This window comes from Tachypleus tridentatus, chromosome 6, assembly GCF_004210375.1.
Source record: "Tachypleus tridentatus isolate NWPU-2018 chromosome 6, ASM421037v1, whole genome shotgun sequence".
Classification (NCBI taxonomy): domain Eukaryota; kingdom Metazoa; phylum Arthropoda; class Merostomata; order Xiphosura; family Limulidae; genus Tachypleus; species Tachypleus tridentatus.
In genome coordinates this window covers 136,660,188-136,683,746 of record NC_134830.1, presented here as the reverse complement: position 1 = coordinate 136,683,746, position 23,559 = coordinate 136,660,188, and the positions used below count along the sequence as shown (strand labels likewise).

The following is a 23,559-nucleotide window of genomic DNA, read 5'->3' as shown; positions in this document are numbered from 1 at the left end:
TTAAACGTGATTAATTATAGTCTAAATGTAACATTTGTTAATTATATGGTGTGGAATAAATCGTTTCTTCAGTGGAACAAAGCAATAATATAAAACTCATCATTAAGATAACAATAGAGAGACAGATCATTGAAAATATTTTTCTAGTGAATCCTTTCAAAAGCATTTATGCAGTATAGGATCCGTTTTAAAACCCCAGTATTTTATAAACACTATTATATGTGCTTGTAGCTAAGCTTCAAAATTTCTGTGTGTTGAAGGATATTTATAGTTTCTTCAAATCTCTGTGTTGAAGGGTATTTTTAGTTTCTTCAAATCTCTGTGTTGAAGGGTATTTATAGTTTCTTCAAATCTTTATATTGAAGGGTATTTATAGTTTCTTCAAATCTCTGTGTTGAAGGGTATTTATAGTTTCTTCAAATCTCTGTGTTGAAGGGTATTTATAGTTTCTTCAAATCTCTGTGTTGAAGGGTATTTATAGTTTCTTCAAATCTTTATATTGAAGGGTATTTATAGTTTCTTCAAATCTCTGTGTTGAAGGGTATTTATAGTTTCTTCAAATCTCTGTGTTGAACAGTATTTGTAGTTGCAGTACCACACAAAAATATGAAATACGTTTTTTGATAACATTTTAATTTTATATTGTTTGGTAAGGATGTGAGTATCGTCCATAAGTGTTTTGAAAATATTGTGATAAAACTTTTTTATCTCAGTTTTTTTTACGAAGTTTTAGGAGCTCTTCAGTGTAGGATGTATGCAGAGAGGAAGGTGCGCTCAAAGTGAAAAATCAAAACTTGTTTTTGACTCTGTGTTTGTGATGTTTGATTTTAAGTTTAGAAAATGAGCAACATGATTGTTACCAGTTATGTCTCGTCCGCGAGAGTTTCTGTTTTTTTATGTGAAATTCTAAGAGAAAATATCATAAAATCATTATTGTGGTTTCTTTTTAAGGAGACGATCCTCGTGATAAAAACGACTTTCGTAATCATTTAATATAACTTACAGAGCACCCATCAGCGAAATTAAATAGTTTACACCAATATAATGGAGACTTGTTAAGAAATAAGCATGTGCGTCTCTAGCCTGATTCAACCTAGACACATCACGAGAAGATGTGAAGAAAGAAGCAGAAAACTTGGTAATTGTTCTTACCGAGATTTAAGGCCCGGCATGACTAGGCGGTTAACGCGCTCGACTCGTAATCTGAGGGTCGCAGGTTCGAATCCCCGTTACACCAAACATGCTCGCCATTTCAGTCGTAGGGGTGTGATAATGTGACGGTCAGTCCCACTATTCGTTGGTAAAAGAGTAGCCCAAGAGTTGGCGATGGGTGGTGATGACTAGCTGCCTTCTCTCTAGTCTTACAGTGCTACATTAGGGACGGCTAGCGCAGATAGCCCTTGAGTAGCTCTGCGTGAAATTCAAAAACAAACAAACCGAGGTTTCAAATGTTGCAGAAACACCTGTTAATGTGGTTCGTAGAATCCCAAACTTTAAGGGACGTGTGACAGCCAAGGACCGGGCGTGACACAAGGGTTAGCAGGTTCAGACTGTGAATACAAGAGTTGACGGTTAGCGTTCTTCAATTTGAGACCGTGGACGCACTATAAGATGGCGGTCGTATCTTACTACTCGATCAGAAAAGTAGCCCAAGAGTTGGCGGTGGATAGTGTTGATTAGCTACTTTTTTTTGGTGTATCAATTAAAGTAAGGGAAATATCTATCCATCTGTCTATATACAAAGTTGTTTTGGAATTTCGCACAAAGCTACTCGAAGGCTATCTGTGCTAGCCGTCCCTAATTTAGCAGTGTAAGACTAGAGGGAAGGCAGCTAGTCATCACCACCCACCGCCAACTCTTGGGCTACTCTTTTACCAACGAATAGTGGGATTGACCGTAACATTATACACCCCCACGGCTGGGAGGGCGAGCATGTTTAGCGCGACGCGGGCGCGAACCCGCGACCCTCGGATTACGAGTCGCACGCCTTACGCGCTTGGCCATGCCAGGCATATACAAAGTTCTTATGTTGGTTTACTGGAAGTTGTTAAAGAAACAAACAGCCAGTGAAACAAATCAATGTTTGAGGTAGGGGGCTTCTATTCTCCTAAGAAATTAAAAATATAAGTACAAAAATGGCTCCAAAACTAACCATAATGTAGGTCGTTGCTCAGTTGTACTAAGATATTGTTGTTGTTTCATATGCATATTTAATTAGTCCAGTGAATAATAAATTACACAACAACCTGAGAATGAAATAGAAATCCTCTAACCCGAGTGCTTTTAAAAGGTGGACCTTTCAAAAGCGCTCGGGTTATAGGGTTTCTATGAACAACGACCGAAGAGAAATTCATTATATTCATTTTTATTTTTACATTTATTTAAATTATGCTTAGTTAAATATGCATTTTAATTTGTAAAATATTATAACCTTTTTGACATAAACAACATATATATATAAATCTGTGGTTAGTCATATAATGTTATGTTGTTTGTTTGTTGTTGTTTTTCTAACACATAGCTACACAATGGACCATTTATGCTCAGTCCACTGTGAATCCTTAAACTTACTAGTGTTCCGCTAGGGGACATGCCATTGTGTATTTAGATAAGCTACACGTTTACTGTGTTAGAACTAAGTTATTTGGGAAAGTAGTTTTACAGTACCAGTAGGCTTAGCTGAATATGTAAATGACTTGGTGTGCGTCACATGCTGAATTAAAAAATGAAAATAGGGGTTTTCTCGTTACGCAACACTTGCGTAGTGCATTACACTCATTCGTTAAAAAACCTGTACACGAGTTCCATCATCGCGATACTTCGAGTTTATCGATATGCGAAAGTCCTTTCAAACGTTCTATTGACAAGTCAAATTGTAGGCACGTATTCATTCTTGGAAGAGCTGAGAACGATCTTTCAGGCGCTCTTGTCGCCACTGGCAACGCGAGAAACTTCGCGCGTTTATTAGGAAACCGAAAATAATCTTCATACGTACGTATCGGTGTGCTTCTTCCAAAGTATTGTTCTCAAACCTGCGTCTCCAGCAGTTTGGAGTTATAACCCGGGAATAAAGTAGTAGATAGATACATTTTGTTAAAGGGTTGTTTTTTTTTTTAAATTAATACTTTGCATTTTTAAGAACATTTTGCTTTCCAAGTTTTAACAAGGTACAGTTTTAGTCTCACTACAAAACGTTACTTACAATATAATGTAACAGGAGGGCATAATAAAGTGGAGAACATTATAGCGTAATAGAACAGCATTATAAATGAGGAATACATTACAACGTAATAAGGGAGTACACTCTATAGCCCAACAAAATAACACAGTACAGGGGAGTATTTTATAGTATCATAGGATAACACAATAAAAGGGTAGTGAATTTATATTTTGTCGGTTGTTCAGTCGTTTGTTTGTAAGATTTCTCCAGAGGCTCAGCGGTAAACTTAAAGAATTATAACGTTAAATTTTAATGTTCGACCCTTGCAGTGGACACAGTGCAGATTTTCTAATGCATAGGTTTGCGCTTAAAGTAAACAGTTCTTTCGTAAAAATAAAATGAGTTGTTTTATTTTCACAATAATCTTTCCTACAAGTTTAAAATGTTAACGTATTTCGTGTTCAAACTCAATTCTCAAACAGTCTTATTTGTTTACGTTATGAGTGAATAGCTTTACCGTCATTGATACAGCTAGGACTAAGTCTCTATACTAACCTTTTAACCCGAGCTGTAGGTCTAAACTTGCTATAAAAACAACCATATTAATCATTTAGTGCTGTTGGCAATAAATGAAATACGCAAAAATCAATGAAGCAGAAGTGGGCAGATCGAGACGAGACAGTGAGCACACTACGGATGTAAGAAGATAACATAAGCGGGAATAGACAGGGTAACAAAGTACCAAAGAGGACAATAGAAAATGACAACAAAAAACAAAACAGACCGGGAAATAAAACATAACCGAGACAGGAAGATGAGAGGGAAATAGGCAAAGGATATAAGAAAAGAACGACAGAAGAAGTAAGATAAATAAAACTAGTACAGAACTTAGAAAGGCATCCATTCTGTGAATTTTATTTTAAAGAAATGAACACTGAATAGCGGAAAGAATTGGACAATCTGCGACTGATTCGTGGAGGTGAAAACTAAGAGAGACACACTTTGGACAACTGAGCCATTGTCCAGTCTCAAACACACCGTCTCCTGCTGGGACAGAGGTAAGTCTTAGGATTTCCAACGCTAAAATCAGAGGTTCGATTCCCCTCGGTGGACACAACAGATATTCCGATGTAGTTTTGCTATAAGAAAACACACACATTTCTCAAGCATACCTTAGATTAACTGCTGTGTCTGGGAAGCAGAATTACAGGTTCGAATCTCATCCACTTTCAATTTTCATTGTATCAAAAGCAGTAGTAAACACACTAGAAATGTCAAAATCGAGTGTGTATAGACAGGATGTATAGAAGTACATACAGGAAGAAATCAAAATATAATAATAGTACACGACAGTACGAAACGGTGCAAATTTAATAAAGCGTAATAGCGAGGCATAATTATAGGAACTACAGAAAAGACTGGAATAGTACGTTACAGCATTTCCAATAGTGGATATAAACGAAAGAGAGAAACTGTTACCTACAGTATATCAAAAAATGACGTATCATCCACAGTTGTATACAGAAATGGAACAATGACATATTATCTACAGTTGTATACAGGAATGGAACAATGACATATTATCTACAGTTGTATACAGGAATGGAACAGTGACATATATAATATAGTTGTATACAGGAATGGAACAATGACATATCATCTATAGTTCTATACAGGAATGGAACAATGACATATAATATATAGTTGTATACAGGAATGGAACAGTGGCATATAGTCTACAGTTGTACACACAAATGGAACAATGACATATAATACATAGTTGTATACTGAAATGGAACAATGACATATCATCTATAGTTGTGTACAGGAATGGAACAGTGGCATATAGTCTACAGTTGTACACACAAATGGAACAATGACATATAATACATAGTTGTATACAGGAATGGAAGAGTGACATATAATCTATAGTTGTATACAGGAATGGAACAATGACATATTATATACAGTTGTATACAGGAATGGAACAATGGCATATTATCTACAGTTGTATACAGGAATGGAACAGTGACATATAATTTACAGTTGTATACAGGAATGGAACAATGACATATATAATATAGTTGTATACAGGAATGGAACAATGACATATCATCTATAGTTGTATACAGGAATGGAACAATGACATATAATATATAGTTGTATACAGGAATGGAACAGTGGCATATAGTCTACAGTTGTACACACAAATAGAACAATTAGATATAATACATAGTTGTATACTGGAATGGAACAATGAAATATGATCTATAGTTGTATACAGGAATGGAACAGTGACATATAATTTACAGTTGTATACAGGAATAGAACAATGACATATAATTTACAGTCGTATACAGGAATGGAACAGTGACGAATAATCTACAGTTGTATACAGAAATGGAACAATGACATATAATATATAGTTGTATACAGGAATGGAACAATGACATATCATCTATAGTTGTATACAGGAATGGAACAATGACATATAATTTACAGTTGTATACAGGAATGGAACAGTGACATATAAACTATAGTTGTATACAGGAATGGAACAATGACATATAATTTACAGTTGTACACAGGAATGGAACAATGACATATAATATATAGTTGTATACAGGAATGGAACAGTGACATATAATCTATAGTTGTATAAAGGAATGGAACAGTGACATATAATCTATAGTTGTGTGCAGGAATGGATCAATGACATATAATTTACAGTTGTATATAGAAATGGAACAATGACATATAATATATAGTTGTATACAGGAATGGAACAATGACATATCATCTATAGTTGTATACAGGAATGGAACAATGACATATAATTTACAGTTGTACACAGGAATGGAACAATGACATATAATATATAGTTGTATACAGGAATGGAACAGTGACATATAATCTATAGTTGTATAAAGGAATGGAACAGTGACATATAATCTATAGTTGTGTGCAGGAATGGATCAATGACATATAATTTACAGTTGTATATAGAAATGGAACAATGACATATAATATATAGTTGTATACAGGAATGGAACAATGACATATCATCTATAGTTGTATACAGGAATGGAACAATGGCATATAATTTACAGTTGTATACAGGAATGGAACAATGACATATATAATATAGTTGTATACAGGAATGGAACAGTGACATATAATCTACAATTGTATACAGGAATGGAACAATGACATATAATCTATAGTTGTATACAGGAATAGAGCAGTGACATATAATCTACAGTTGTATAGAGGAATGGAACAGTGACATATAATCTACAGTTGTATAGAGGAATGGAACAGTGACATATAATCTTTTATATTATCAACCAACAAACGTAAATACAGCTCATGAATCAAAAAACCACGAAACCATATTCTGCTGTATACCATATATTCCCGACATCAGCAGACAAATAACAAACATTTGGCAAAAACTAGAATCAAAATATGACATTCCAGTTAATACCAAATTTATTTATAAACCAGGCACAAAACTGAGGTCTATACCATGTAAAAACTACACTGACAAACACCACACCAACATTATTTATAAAATACAATGTGATAACTGCCACGACTTCTATATTGGAGAAACAAGTAGAAAAATGGAAACCAGATTCAAAGAACATGAAAAGTCACCTTCACACATTTTCAAACACTGCAAGTCAAATAAACATAACATAACCATAGAAAACACTGAAATACTAAATAAAGAAACAAACAAACAAACGCAAAATTAAAGAAGCCTTGCTTATACAACAACTTAAACCCAAAATAAACCAATATAAAGGAACGCCTTTATACCTATATTAAATATAATAAAATAAATAATATAAAATTATATATTCAAACATCTAACACCGCCCTCTACATTCCAACACTCAGTTACACAACCCCCTCTAAACATATGGTCAGCTTCCGGTCAATTACCTCTTTCTTTCTTTGTGAACCTGACGATGACCTAAGAAGGTCGAAACGTTGTTCGCTCTTCTATGTAAAATGTTTTCTCAACCCAAACGAGCCGTTTTTACATATATATTTCTCTACAAGTGGGTTTTCTCGACATCACTGATTATTGTTTCATCACGGCGATTTTACAAGAAGTGTAAGTCTTTGTGTTTTTCTCAGTGTATTTGTACTTACCTGTTACCATTATGTCTTAACTAGCATACCGTACACCACTATTAACAGTACACGCTCACACGATCATTAAGAAACTAAGAAATTTAAACCAAAGAATTATCAATAGAAGAAATGACATTTATTTCATTCAACAATGTAGAAAGGAACAACTAACCCCTAATTTTGTAAAGGTAAAACTTTTAAAAAATTTTGAATTAAAAAAAAAAATTGATGTTTTAAACATCCAAAATGTACAGAAAAAAACCACTTAAAGCCATGTTAAACACAAAATACAAAGAACTACAAGACTTACAAAAAAAATGAACCTAGACCATCAACTGGCATGCTGCATTAAACCAGAGATTTACGGACTTATACAACGAAACATAAACCAAATCAATACTAAGAACGACAGAGACAAAAAGATCTGCCACAACAAAAAACTAGAAAAACTAAGATGCAAACAACAGAAAATATATCACGACAAACCGTTGACTAACCTCATAATTAACAGATCCGACCGACAATTAAACACAGACGAGATACATCTACTTAACAAATGACTCAACTTCGCAATAACATTTAGTTACATTTCAACCATAGAAATCAAAACATGTTTAGAAGATCTAGCCAGGAGACTTCTGATACTTTCTACAGAAAACAAAGAAACAACCAACGGAAAGAAGACAACTTGGATAATTTTATTGACATCCAACAGCCAAACTTCCCAGGTAAAATTAAAAATTTATATTTTCCAGAAACACCTAAAAACAACATCTTAAACGATTTTTCAAAGAATTTTCTCACAAAACCATCAACATAATTTCACAAAACATAAAACCAAAAAACAATCTTACAAAAAGAGACATTAATTCCACTAAAAACCTAAAACAAGACAAAAACATAAAAATTCTAAAAGCAGATAAAGGAAACGCTATAGTCATAATGAACACGAATGAATACATCAAAAAAATGAAGAACATCCTATCAGACACAAACAAATTTAAACCAATACACACAAATCCAACAAAGACACACGAAACGCAACTTAACAAATTATTACTAAAAAGGAAAAAAGCCAACACAATTTCACAAACACTTTATTCCTACCTACGTAAAACCGACTCATGCACACCGCAAATATACGGCATCCCCAAACCTCATAAACCAGATTGTCCATTACGACCAGTAATGTCCACATATGAATCGTTTAATTACAATCTTGGTAAATACATAGCATGGGCATTCTTCAAATATGTAACATCAGCCAGCTCATTCATCAAAACTATTTTAATTTCAAGTGTAATCTAACTCAACTTAATTATAAAGCCTTAATGGCCAGTTTCGATGTTATATCCCTCTTTATAGAAGTTCCAACCACTGAAGCCTGCAAGATAGCCTTAGAACTCTGTATCTGAGACCCTAACCCAACTATAGACATTCCCAGCAACCAATTAGCAACCCTCATAGAATTCACCACGATAAAGACAAACTTCATGTTCAACAACCACAACTATATACAAACAAATGGCCTAAGCATGGGCAACCCAGTATCACCAGTTCTAGCCAATATTTTTATGACACAAGCAATTAACACAGCATTACATCCACCACTATACTGGTACAGATATGTAGATGACACGGTTGCGGGATTCAGATGTACAGAACACACACTTAATTTTTCAATCACATTAACTCTATACATCCCAACATTAACTTCACATGTGAACAGGAAGAAAGCAATCAAATATCATTTCTTAACCTCAGAATTACAAGAACCAACACACAATTCAAAACAGAAGTCCACCGAAAAATAACCCATACTGGACTATACATTCCTTGGGACTCAGGATCATGAAACAAAACAAAAACTCAACATACTAAGAAACCAAATAAACACAGCCATAAAACTATGCTCACCAGATAAAATTAACGATGAATTAGACAAAATAAAACAATACTTCATCAACATCAATAAGTTTCCTCCACAAACCGTAGAAAACATTATACGCACACACCTAGACAGAAAGCAAAATCAACCAACAAAAGTAAATATATCTCACGAATCAATTTTTGCATATATATTTCTCTACAAGTGGGTTTTCTCGACATCAGTGACATATAATCTATAGTTGTATACAGGAATGGAACAGTGACATATAATCTATAGTTGTATACAGGAATGGAACAATGACATAATTTACAGTTGTATACAGGAATAGAACAGTGACATATATAATATAGTTGTATACAGGAATGGAACAATGACATATAATCTACAGTTGTATACAGGAATGGAACAGTGACATATAATTTACAGTTGTATACATGAATGAAACAGTGACATATAATCTATAGTTGTATACAGGAATGGAACAATGACATATAATCTATAGTTGTATACAGGAATGAAACAATGGCATATAATTTACAATTGTTATCAGGAATGGAACAATGACATATAATCTATAGTTGTACACAGGAATGGAACAATGACATATAATCTATAGTAGTAAACAGGAATGGACCAGTGACATATAATCTACAGTTGTATACAGGAATGGAACGGTGACATATATTCTACAGTTGTATAGAGAAATGGAATAATGACATATAATCTACAACTGTATAGAGGGATGGAACAATACCGGATTACGTCACTTAGAGGAACGTATGAGTATATGAATACATACTGTTGTATTGAGAAATGTAACAGTATGACATTGTACAAAACCAGTCAGAGTGAACTGCAATTAAACATGGCGGTTTCATTACTAATAACAGACTATTAGTTTTTCAAATACTTTTAATTCTAATGATGATTCCTTCGAAATCATAATGAAAAACAAACTATGAATACGTTATTTTGAAGTGTTTCGAGGTCCGGCATAGCCTGATTAGGGTATTTAGGTGGTTAGGAAAGTCGACTCTTTATATCAGGATGGAGGATTCGAATCCCCGTTACACCAAACATGCCGTGGGGGTGTTATAATGTTACCGTCAATCCCATTATTCGTTGGTAAAAGAGTAACCCAAGACTTGGCGGTGGGTAGTGATGACTAGCTACCTTTCCTCTAGCCTTACGCTATTAAATTAAGGACGGCTAGAGCAGATTGACCTCGTGCAACTTTGCTCGACATTTAAAAGAAACAAACAAACTCAAGTTTTTTCGTGAAACGGAAATACACACCCGTTAAATCCGGAAGTATTTTTTTAAAGTTATTTAAAACTGTGGTTAAGGTTCAAACCACTGCCTGCCAAACCAACCGTACACTTAGTGATCAAACCTCCGCGATTGTGACGTCATATAGCATGCAAAACAGCGAGAGGATAGCGGATAGCTCAGTGTGGATCGAACGTCTGAGGAAGAAAGACGCGCGTTTAGACGAACGTCGAGGAAGTCGGTATACGGTTGAGCTCGTGTTCTTCCTGTACACTTGACTGATGAGAAACTGATGAAGCGTCATTTCCTGACTGTACTGACAGTGATACAACCCTGGTGCATTGGACCATATTTAACGGTTGTAGCTGCTTGGAGAAACTTTGTCTCTTCTTTTAAACACACAGAATAAACCAACAAACCTCTTGTCTTTGTCTTATTAGAGTCTCCGCGCTCCAGAGTATAGACTTACAAATTTCGTACCTAACCCCAGTAAAATGTTGTCATACCGTGTCAAACATTCCAGTACATATTAACTCAACAGTTTTGAATAGGTTGGCCTAACGCTTGATACTCTTAGATGAAACAGTTTTCTCAAACCCGACTTAAAGTAAGATTACAAAACAACAAATTTATACCCCCTTCAGACAATACTGGCCTTTCGACATCTTTAAAGAATTTTCCCTAAACTTTTACATTTCGGGAATATAAATCTTTATATGTATTTTACGGGGAAATTCTAATGATTTAATAATCACATTTGATTGAAAAAAAGGTTTCGTGGGACGATGACAAAAATTATTTACGTTTTCAACACGAAATGAGTCAGTTTAAACTTACAGTTCCACACGTGCACGTCGACACTGTTCGTACCTCTTGGCCGGTGTCCATTGTATGGTTGCTGTTGTCCTGTGTAGTCACTATGTTTTGTGCGATAAGTTCCGTCCAGCCTGAATGGTATGTCCGAACCGACCCCGTAAATGAAAAGTTTCTCCATTACGATCGAGATTCGATTCTTTATATGTTGGGCCTTGTAGGTGTCTGTTACCGTTGGCGCGAAACTTCTTGCCACAGTTTTGGCGGGAAGTTTCCGTCCGCTCCTTGGCACATGGCATTTGTATTGTACGTAAGTGGGTGCGTGTTGTTGGGGTGTTGCGTTGTGGTGATGGTGTTTAGTTTCTTCGCACTTGGAAGACAAAGACGACACAACATCACGGTTTACATTGGGTACATACAACTGACAGCAGGTAAGTGTCAAACGATAGCAAATCCTATGTGATAAATCTATTTTAGTTTCACCGTAAAATTATGTATTCTTGTTAACTTAGTGTTGCATATCATGTAAGAATATCTGATTTTATCAAAATAGAACTTTATGATCGAAATGTGTATTTTATTATTATTATCTGTAAACGTTTAATACCAGTGTATTTATATTGATGTTGCAACTGATTATACCAAATCTTACATTAAAAATTAATTGAAAGTTTTATTACACAAAACGATCTCTAACAAGCACGTGCTAATTCACATTTCTACTTGAAGTCGTACATTTGAAGTAAACGTGGACTAGAATTCAAATTTGAACTTACAGTTTACCTACTTCAAGCTAAAATAACAGCTGGGTGATAACTGTAGCAAACCTTCTTCTCGACTAGAATAATTTAAATAAAAGAAATATCTCTAAATAACTACGACTTCAAAGAATTAATTTCCAACTTATTCAATTACATGGCTTCTAAAGGCTTTGAATTAAGTTACAATACATTATAACTACAATACTGTGCAAACGTGTTAGGACAACGTTAAACATTAGACTTCAGACTATTTTCAAAGTACACTTGAAGGTAAATCACAGTTGAAACATTAACATTGTATTAATATTCATGTTTAGTACAACAGAAACTCAGTGGAAGTGCTTGAATTTAGCAAACAGTTAATATTTTGTGTTTCCCTTTTGCTTTAATAACTGCAGACAGTTTTTCAAACATTGTTGCAAATATATTTAATCAAAGTGTCTGTCATTTGGTATTTTACTCTGATCTGACGGATCAGAATCTGGTAATACATGTGCTGGTCCATTATTCCACCTATTTTGCAAATATCTCTTGTCACCTTAACAGAAAAATACCCAAAACTATCACACTGCCTCCCTCATGCTTCACGGTAGGTGTTATCCATTGAGGTATCTTTCACCTTTCTTAAACCAAATATTTCAAACTTTGACTCACTCGTCCACAACACCCTTTTTCAATCATCGACAGTCCAGTTTTTTTACATTTTAGCAAATTCCAGTCTCTTGACAATATTTGGAGAACATAGTAAAGGTTTTTTTTAAACTGCTACATGACAAAATATTCCATTGTCTTTGAGTCTACTTGACACTGTAGATCTGGATACTTTTCTGTCATGTGGTACACGGTGGTTTATCTCATGCTTGAGATAAGTGGAAGTCTTCTTTCTGTCCTGAAGACAGCACAAATGAAGATACTCAACATCAGTATCACTGAGTTTAGATGTTTTGCCTCTTTCTTTTCTATTTTCAAATTTATCTGTCTCGGTTTCATGATCTAGAATGTACTTGACAGGTCTTGGGTAGCATTTCAAGTCTCCAGTAATTTGTTAGGGTGTCCAGCCAGCATCACGTAAAGCTTTTGTGTAAACTCTTTGCTCTACTGACAATTCTCTCTGCTTCTTGGACCATGGCATAACAACAAAACTTAATATATGTTTTTATCAAGGTTTATTTGTGGAGTGCTATTAAATGTATTTATTCTAGCATATACCTGTACCATATACTAGTTTCTTTCTATATAGTTAAGACACTGCGTGGTGTACCGTGACAGTTATATTAGACCCAATATTTGCTCAGTATGCTCATTCAAGCAGAATCCTTATGACATGCCAATGGTACAAGTATATGAGAATTCTAAAAAATGATACGTATTCTCACCTTTGTTCATTCAGTTGTCAACAGGGATCAGTGAAGTATTACCATTACGTTATAATTTACATTCTGTAATGTTATAGAAGAATTAACCACATAAAATGGAAAAGTGACAAAATATTCTCTTGTCTTTACACTTTTGCACACGACTGTATAAAAACCCACACGCTCAAAACTAAACAGCAGATTTTTTATTCTTCAATTTTCTAGAGATATTTATTGCCATATTTATTGAGGATTGTGAGAAATAAGCAGTACATTCATCATTTAATTTCTGCAGGGACTTAACCTGTTGTGGGCATGACACAGATAACCTATTTTAGTTTTGTGCTTAACTGCAAACAAATCATGTATTTTGAGGCAAAAATTTTTCCAGTGACGTGTTCTCTGCTTCATTGAGTGATTTATTTGTTTATTGTTAAAAGTGAAGCTACAAAATGGGATATTTATACTGTGTCCACCACGGGTATCGAAAACCAGTTTTCAACGTTATTAACAAACAGATTTGATTTACAATTAACACACTGGAGGCGGGGTGGTATTGACTAGTATAACAGAATTTTTTTAATAACCATATTTCTCTATTTATGTTTGGACGCAAATTTTAGTCTTAAAATCTGACTGCTCAGCCACCAGGGGACTTTTTATTTTAACTGTCCGACAAACAAACGCGCTCCTTTTTTTAATTCCACTGTGACTTTTAATGTTGCCGAAAGATGTCTCTCTTTGAAGAATTGAAACATGATGTATAAATTTAAGAAAACGCGAATAATGAAAAATATAACGTCGTCCAATGTTTGCGTGCTGGACTATGGATCTAGATGCCCAACGTTCGCATTTCGTTACCACCAAGAAAAGAAATTACGCTCCGCCCATTGGGGCGTGGGTCCATTTTAATGGTAGTGGATAAATACCACTATTCGTTCAACAAAAGTTATCAACAGTTGGCGGTGGGTGCTGACGATTAAATGTCTTCTGTCTAATCAGTTAGGGACGTTTCCTGAGTAGCTTTTAGCAAATACCCAAAAAGAAGCAATTAGAACAATTCTTGATGACGAGAAACCCACTTTAAATAACAATGGCTAACCTTAAGATGACTTAGGAAGGTCGAAATATTGTTCTCTGCTTATCACTAAAAGTGCTAATACCCATACCAGTCGTTCTGAGATACAATGAAAACAAGAAAAGTGGATGGTTCTGTAACATTCAAAAAAAAACATGTTATTGCTCCTTTTACCACTTTTGTAAAACTCGCTTAACAATCTAAATATTTTATATATTTTATAAAAATTTTCCTTCGTCAACATCTGGTACAAAATATCATAAATAGTTATTTATAACTAGCTGTCTTTTATGTCAGAAATTTGAAACTAGGGACTAATAACACACATCTAAGTGTTGCGGACACCCCGTGAGAAAAGTAATGAAGCACTGATTAGAAGTTGCACTGATGCCCGTTCTCTGAACCACTGCACTAAAATAGCATATTTACCAATGGAAAAAAGAAACACCTTATAAACCCATAAATACGAAATTGTCAAATTGGTCTTAATTATATACCCGTTTCTAGTTTTAAACTACAGAACAGACGAACGAACAGTGATTAAGATGCCCAAGTATTAGATCTTGTCTCTAGCTTTAAACTTCAGAACAGAGGAGCAAACAGTCATTAAGAGGCCAAAGTATTAGATCCCGTCGGTAGGTTTAAACTTCAGAGCAGAGGAACAAACAGTCATTAAGAGGCCAAAGTATTAGATCCCGTCGGTAGGTTTAAAGTTCAAAGCAGAGGAACAAACAGTCATTAAGAGGCCAAAGTATTAGATCCCGTCTCTGGTTTTAAACTTTAGAACAGAGGAACAAACAGTCATTAAGAGGCCCAAGTATTAGATTTTGTCTCTAGCTTTAAACTTCAGAGCAGAGGAACAAACAGTCATTAAGATGCCCAAGTATTAGATCCCGTCTCTGGTTTTAAACTTTAGAACAGAGGAACAAACAGTCATTAAGAAGCCCAAATATTGGATCCCGTCAGTAGGTTTAAACTTTAGAACAGAGGAACAAACAGTCATTAAGAGGCCCAAGTATTAGATTTTGTCTCTAGCTTTAAACTTCAGAGCAGAGGAACAAACAGTCATAAAGAGGCCTAGGTATTAGATCCTGTCTCTAGCTTTAAACTTTAGAACAGAGATACAGTCATTTAGAGGTTTAAACTTCAGATCAGAGGAGGAAACGATCGCCTAAGTAGCTACTCTTATCCAAATTGTGGGATGGATTGTCATCTATATTATATTGCGGATTCGAATCTTGGACCACTAGATTACGCTTGAACCACTTGATTCGTTTGTTTGAAATTAAGCACAAAATTGCAAAATGGGTTATCTGTGCTCTGTTCATCACAGGTATCGAAACCCGATTTCTAGAGATGTGAGTCCGCAAACATAATGCTATGCCACTGTAGGGCGAACCACTTAAAAAAACAAATCTGAATTTGTTTTTGTAATACATATATAGCAGTAAAGCCATCTCAGAAAACTATTTAGTATTTTATTTTTGTTGCCATAACAAATTAAGGATAATAGTGACGTGCACAGAGGGGGTGGTTGAGTAGGTTTAAGCCCCTGCTTTCCTGCCCTTATGGCCTCAAAGTGCCCTTTTTTTCTCTCTGTCATAAAAGTATCCAGCAACTACGAAAAGACAAATGACTCCACAATTTTTTTTGCTACAAGTTATTGAGAAAGGAAAAATAATTTGAAGTTTAAAACATATAGAACACAGTGATATGCGCGACTTTACAGTAAAACACGTGTAATTGTAATATGCTATTAAGTGTTAATACGCAAAGATTCACACTTTAGTTTTTAGGCCATAAAAGTGTTTATTAGAACAACTGAATAGGAATGAAAGAAGATCAGTTTCTCGTGTCTTTCCACCATATGTATACCAGAGGCAACCTGCTGTCCTCTAACACCCCCACCCCTTAAAAACAACAACAAAAAACAAACTTATCTTACTGTTGTTGGGTACACGTTGAATATCGTGTCTGAGTAAAGTCGAGGTACAAATAGAACTGTATTGCATAGAGGTCCATATTTTTCCTAATAGAAACATGAGTGACTGTTTTAGTTGGGGCGCAATAATAATAAACTTACAGTGGGTCTGAGAGATGCAGCTCAATGTCCAGTTTACGACGAAAACTCATCCTGTAAATGAATAAAATTGAAAGCTGAGAATAAATTGTTTATCACCAGGCACTGCAGTACTCATTAGTACTGAGTGCCGAGAATAAAATGACCGCTGCATTCACTCTGTTAACTCTACGATACTTACAAGTAACATGCTAGGGTTGAGTTGTAGCCTTATTTGAGTGCATAATCGCTATTATCTAATAAATGTTTCACAGCTTGTGAGACTCCCAGTATCATTAAAACGTGTTGCTGAAATGGAGAACTGGGATGTAGCTAAAGACCCAGTGTTTATTTTTATTGTTTCTCCTCCATAACAAAGAAAATGTGTGAAGTTTTTGCAATGGTTTTAGTACAACAGAAAAACATTTTAAGAGGATTTGGTAACAGGCTATCACCAAGCATGATTAATTGTTACCCCTTGATGTTAACTTCTCTACAAACCCCAGGTGTTCCCTTAAAAACGTAAATACATAGTAAAACAAGAATTACCAGTCGATAATAGACTAATATTAGACAACTGTAGCACGTAGAATACTCAATGCTTTGTGCATTATACAGTCGGTGTCTTTGGGGAGCCAAGCCCTATATTATGTATAAAGTGAAGGAGTAAAAGAAACAAAACAAATCAACACATACAATATTAAATTTGATTAACATGCATATAATACATTAACTTTGAGTCACGTGGGAAAAACGTCACAAAACACGTAATAAAAACATTTTATAAATGTAAAATGATGTTGGGAAGGAAGTAATAAAAATAATGCCAACATGAATATAAGGATTATACGTTTTTCATGTGTTATTTTCGTAATACAGGTTCCTCAACGTTAAGTCACAAGAAGTCAATAATATAACCAGAGATTATTAAAAATGTATTGCAGTCAACTATTTGGTGTAATAACAACATTAGAAGTCATTCTAGAAATGTATTGAACAACATTTTTGTTTGTTTTCTTATAGCAAAGCCACATCCAGCTATTTGCCGAGTCTAGCGAGGGGAATCGAACCCCTGATCTTAGCTTTGTAAATCCGTAGACTTACCGCTGTACCAGCGAGGGACGTAATGAAGAAACTGATACAACTGATATGACATTTAAAATATGTAATACCATTGAATTATAAAGATAAAACAACTGTTAACTTATCAACCGACTTCAGTGGAGGCCCTGCATGGCCAGGTGGGTTAAGGCATTCAACTCATAATCTGAGGGTCGCGGGTTCGAATCCCCGTCGCACCAAACATGCTTGCTCTTTCAGCCGTGGGGACATTATAGTGTGACAGTCAATCCCATTATTCGTTGGTAAAAAAGTAACTCAAGAGTTGGCGGTGGGTGGTGATGACTAGCTACCTTCTCTCTAGTCTTACACTGCTAAATTAGGGCCAGCTAGCGCAGATAGCCTTCGTGTAACTTCGCGCGAAATTCAAAACAAACCTATCAAAGTAAAGTTCATAGTCGGTATAGCAACAGAATGATATTGTACTAGTCAAGGATTTAGATCAGTGTTTCCCAAAGTGGGAACCGTGAAAAAAAAGGGGCCGAAAACAATGATGAGGAATTACATTTAACTCTAAATAAACAATAAAAGTTACGTTGAATTAATAAATTTAATGATCCAGTGTGTCTAAAAAAAACATGTTATGGTTTTCACTACTGCACTGTTTTTCAATCACTACGTTAAATTTGTGGGAAGGGAACATTTTATAATCATATTTTAAGGCATTTTTGTAGGTTTGGAGGCTCAAACCTATTTATTTATATCAAGAGAGCATCATACTGAAGGATTTAGATTGCAGAACAACTATATAATTCACTTATTTTGAAAATCTTGTTAAGTACAATGTGCCCCCCGCTAGTGCAGAGGTATGTCTTCGGATTTACAACGCTAAAATCAAAAGTTCGATTCCCCTCGGTGGGCTCAGCAGATAGCCCGATGTGGCTTTGCTATAAGAAAACACAACAACACAAGTACAAAGCTATACAACGGGTAATCTGTGCTGTACCTAACACTAGTATAGAAAACCAATTTTTTTAGCATTATAATTTCCCAGACTTATCTCGGTGCCACTGGGAGCGTTTTGAAAAACAACAACAAACAAATAAATTTTATTGTAAGCTACTAAAACTAATAATTCTATAGCATGATGTTGACTCATAATTCTTTCTTTCTTTTTTTACAGTGATTTTCCCTAAAATTTTGACAGCATTTCTGTTGTCTTGTATTTTACTTTTGGAACTTTCCTGCTGCCGTTTTGGAGTTTTTTTATAAATGTAAAACCACAATAACAGTGTTGTCGTTTCAAGAAAGGTTTCGATAGCATTTAATTCTAATCTGGAGCCATAAAGACTGTAGTCTACTTCACGGATATTGTGTTTAGAGTATACCTCGGAATGTAATAATATTTGATAGAGCATAACTCGCCATGTAATAACATCTCATAGAGTATACCTCGGCATGAAATAAATAATATTTGATAAAATATACCTCGGCAAGTAATAGCATTTGATGGACTATACCACGCCATGTAATAATATTTGATAGTGTATACCTCGCCATGTAATAATATTTCATAAAGTATACCTCGGTCATATAATAATATTTCAAAGAGTATACCTCGGCCATATGATAATATTACATAGAGTATACCTCGGCATGTAATAAAATTTGATAGAGTATACCTCGCCATGTAATAATATTTCATAGAGTATACCTCAACATGTAATAATATTTCATAGAGTATACCTCGGCATGTGATAATATTTGATAGAGTAAACCTCGCCATGTGATAATATTTGATAGAGTAAACCTCGCCATGTAATAAATAATATTTGATAGAGTATACCTCGGCATGTGATAACATTTGAAAGGATATATCTCGACATGTAATAACATCTCATAGAGTATACCTCGACATGTGATAACATTTGATAGAGAATACCTCGCCATGTAATAAATAATATTTGATAGAATATACTTCGGCTTGTGATAGCATTTGATAGAATATACCTTGCCATGTGATAATATTTGATAGAGTATACAGCCCTGAATAAAGACATGGGTTTACCGGGCTGAAGTCAAGAACCTCATAATAATCAGGGTACCTCAAGTTATAAGTATAAATGTATTGTACGTAGAGGTTCTGTTTCGATGGGACCTCTGCAAGCTGAAAAGCCTAGGGCTAATAAAACCCTTAATCCGGCCGTGAAAGTATACTTCGGCATGTAATAATATTTGATATAGAATATCTCGGTAAGTAACAATACTTGTTAGAGTACACTTTGGCATGTAAGAATATTTCATAGAGAATATATCGGTAAGTAACAATAGTTGTTAGAGTACACCTTGGCATGTCATAATATTTCATAAAGTATACCTTGGCATGTAAGAATATTTTATAGGGTAAATCTTCGCACGAAATAAGATTCACCAGACATTGTCTACTGGTGGAACAGGGGTAAGCCTACGGACTTAAAAAATTAAACTGGGGTTCGAGTCTTTGCCTTCCTCGAAGATAAATACAGAAACAGAATTAATATTTTATACGATATTCTTCGATATAAAGTAATATTTTGTAGAATATGCCAGGACGTAAAATTATATTGATATATACAGTGTACCACTACATGAAATAACATTTTGTAGAGTATCTTTGTACTAGTATTACCAATCGTGATTCTGTAATATCTGTATTTTTGATTTATAAGAAAGATTAGCCACGTGGTTAGGGCGCTCGACTAGCAATCTCAGAGCCTCGAGTTCAAATCCCCATCATATCAAACATGCTCGCCCTTTCAGTCGTATGGGCGTTCTAATGTAACAGTCAATCCCGCTATTCGTTGGTAAAAGAGTAGCCCAGGAGTTGACGGTGGGTCTTTCACTGCTAAATTAAAGATAGCTAGCGCAGATAGCCCTCGCGTAGCTTTGCACGAAATTCAGAAACAAATACACAAGAGAAGCTAAAGTAAAATATAGAACATTTCTCCCGCGCGCCCCCTCGCCCAAAAATGGAAGTAAACGAGAATATCTGAATAAGACAACATATTTATTTCATTGTTTTTTCATACTTGTGTTTGTTACCTATTCGATAGATGATCGGTCAAGTTGTTCTGCATTTTCATGAATGTAACGAAGGAAGAAAGGAAGATAAAAGAAGAGTTCATAAAGAACCATTTGGAAACATCCAGCAGCAGATATTCATCACATTTACCAGACAGGTTTGGGAACAACATTTGGAAACATCCAGCAGCAGATATTAAGTTATTCATCACATTTACCAGATCAGGTTTGGGAACAACATTCGATAAGAATGAATTTCCCGATTCTTTCCTTTTACTGAATCTGAAGATCAGAGGTTCGAATCCCTGTTGCACCGAATACACCTACCCTTTCAGCCGTAGGAGCGTTATAAAGCGACGGTCAATCCCACTATTCGTTGGTAAAAGAGTACACCATGAGATGGTGGTCGGTGGTGATGACTTGTTGCCTTCTTTCTAGTCTTACACTGCTAAGTTAGGACCGGCTAGCGCGTGTAGCTTTGCGCCAAATTCAGGAAACGAAACAAACTTCCTTTTATTGATACTTTAGTTTGTTTTGTTTTTTAATTTCGTACACAGTGACTCGAGGGCTATCTGTGCTAGCCGTCCCTAATTTAGCAGTGTAAAACCAGAGGGAAAGCAGCTAGTCATCACCACCCACCGCCAACTCTTGGGCTACTCTTTTACTAACGAATAGTGGAATTGACCGTAACTTATAACGCCCCCACAGTTGAAAGGGCGAGCGTGTTTGGTGCGACCGGGATTCGAACCTGCGACCCTCAGATTACGAGTCAAACGCCTTAACCCATCTGGCCATGCCGGGCCTGCTTTAGGATAGTGGTTCTCTAACTTTGTCCTCCGCGAAACGGTTCTATCTCATCTGCTTTCGCTCACCATCAGGAAGGGAACTCACTACAGTTAGCGGGGAGAATGGAGTTGCTTCTTGTATAACTTGTATTTTGAACTACCTAAGAGACCCTCATGGACCACGCTTTGAGAACCGTTGCTTCAGAATGAATGTCATTGATATTAAGATTAAAACGCTATCACATGATAATGGCATTTCAGAATTACGATACGTATCTGTCGTTCACCATGTCTTTGCAAGGACGGAGACACTAAGTGGTAACAGCTGATAAAATGGGCTGGCAAAATAATAATTTCACTCTGCCCTAAAACATTATTACCTGTATATCACATTGTTAGTAAAGTAAATCTGTGCACTTAACAAATTTATGTGGTTTTAGTGTGATGTTTTATTTTAATTGTAATTACATAGTTCTATAGTACTTTCTTTCGTCTACAATATTATTTTGTGCAAGTAACATATATGGTTGGTATGAATATAGATTACGATTTAAGCGCCTCAAATGTGTTGCATTTTATCACTACCCTAAATTAAAATGCTTTTATTATCGTGATATTATATGTTATTTCTATTTTCAGTTTTGTTCCAGACTGTGGCGCTACTTCTATACCCATTAATCCTGACCAATCACTTCGTACGTTTACACTGTGGACCGCGTTCTGACGTGTTCAATCCTTCTAGTTGTAGACTTGGCTGGGCTTATATGATGGCCATCATGGGAACCATACTAGGGTATTACTGTCCTCTGCTGGCAAAATATTCTTCTTACAGTGTGTATAGGCCTTGTTATGTGAAGTATACAGATTCATTAAAACAAATCACCAATAATTTGTCTTTATAAACTACTCATTGTTTATATAGTGATTGCTTTGAAAGAAAAATCAAATACGACGAAAGTTTCCAAAATGTACGTAAACGCCAAACACAGTACTTGAACAAACTTCTAAGTCAAAATGTTTGATTTTCTTTTAACAATAAACCACGACGAATGAACGTTTCTTTCTCACCTCGTCTCAAGTCGTGAGTGATGCTAACAGCAGTGGATTATGTCCATTATTGTGGTTTCTGCATTTCAGAGTTGTAGTTAAATTAAAGTTCTTGCTGAAACCGGAAATCTCACGAGATCAGGAGTTCCCAAATTTTCTCAGCATAAGCGTCTCCAGAACTGTACGCCACCTCACAGAGACCCCATCTCCACAAAATGAACCTATAGCAGTCGAGTACCTTAACTGTCTTTAACAGTTACGTGTATTTGTTACACACCGACATTTTCAATTAGCCTCCACTTTGGGAACCTCTTCTCTTGACTATATTAAGTTACTTAGCGCCAGAGCAGCTCAGTAGAATAGGTATTCAAAAGTTTAACCATAGTCAAATAATTTTCTGATTATAATAGCTATATTAAACGTTTACGATAGATATTTTAGATACAATCAACTAAACCTGTAGACTGGACTACAAATCTTGAACGTTTTGTGATTTACGCAGCATTAACCTGTTTATAAATATTTTTTGTTATTGCATTTTTTGTACTTTTTAAGTACTATATATACACATTTATATTATATCAGCTACTATATGATGTCAGTTAATGTTTATCACGAGAGGAAATCAAGTGTGTAAATGTATTCATGTGATTAATAAAACTAGTCATATTGTAATTTGAAAAGGCAAATGTTTTCATTCTTAACAAAACTAAAGAAAATAACATAACCTATGTGATATAAGTACCGGATATAAGTCTAGTTTTAGAGGAAGACTGCAAAAGAAAAGTTTTATTTCATTATCAACAGAAACTAAATAATATAACATAATCTATATGATATATAAGTCTAGTGTTTAAGTAAAATTGCAAAAGCTTTATTTAGATCATGTGTTGTGTTTTTTTATTATTAGACTACCACGCATAAAATGTTGATTATGGAGAGAGAATGAAAACTGAATAATTTATATATATCAGGCTTACGTTTAGCCTTAAGGATATCGACCGAACGTGTTGTACGAGAGAACAAAATGGCATTTCTTTCAGTTTGTACTCAACACTTTCCAACGACAGATTTTC

The 23,559-nt window shown here is 35.1% G+C and overlaps 1 protein-coding gene across 1 annotated transcript; it reads left to right on the top strand.

Annotated features, from left to right (window-relative positions):
• The first annotated feature begins 10,630 nt into the window (after nucleotides 1–10,630).
• LOC143253773 (LHFPL tetraspan subfamily member 7 protein-like) lies at nucleotides 10,631–23,112 on the top strand. The gene is made up of 2 exons (XM_076508123.1): nucleotides 10,631–11,710; nucleotides 22,076–23,112. Exons 1-2 carry the CDS (start codon nucleotides 11,284–11,286, stop codon nucleotides 22,336–22,338), a joined length of 690 nt encoding a protein of 229 aa, XP_076364238.1. The 5' UTR covers nucleotides 10,631–11,283; the 3' UTR covers nucleotides 22,339–23,112.
• Nucleotides 23,113–23,559: the final 447 nt, after the last annotated feature.

What these genes read in the sequence shown, in the direction of transcription:
- LOC143253773 (XM_076508123.1), top strand. Translation starts at nt 11,284, where the DNA reads ATGAGTCAGTTTAAACTTACAGTTCCACACGTGCACGTCGACACTGTT. An exon ending in GTACATACAACTGACAGCAG is followed by an intron (nt 11,711 to 22,075) that starts GTAAGTGTCAAA and finishes TTCTATTTTCAG; the next exon opens with TTTTGTTCCAGACTGTGGCG.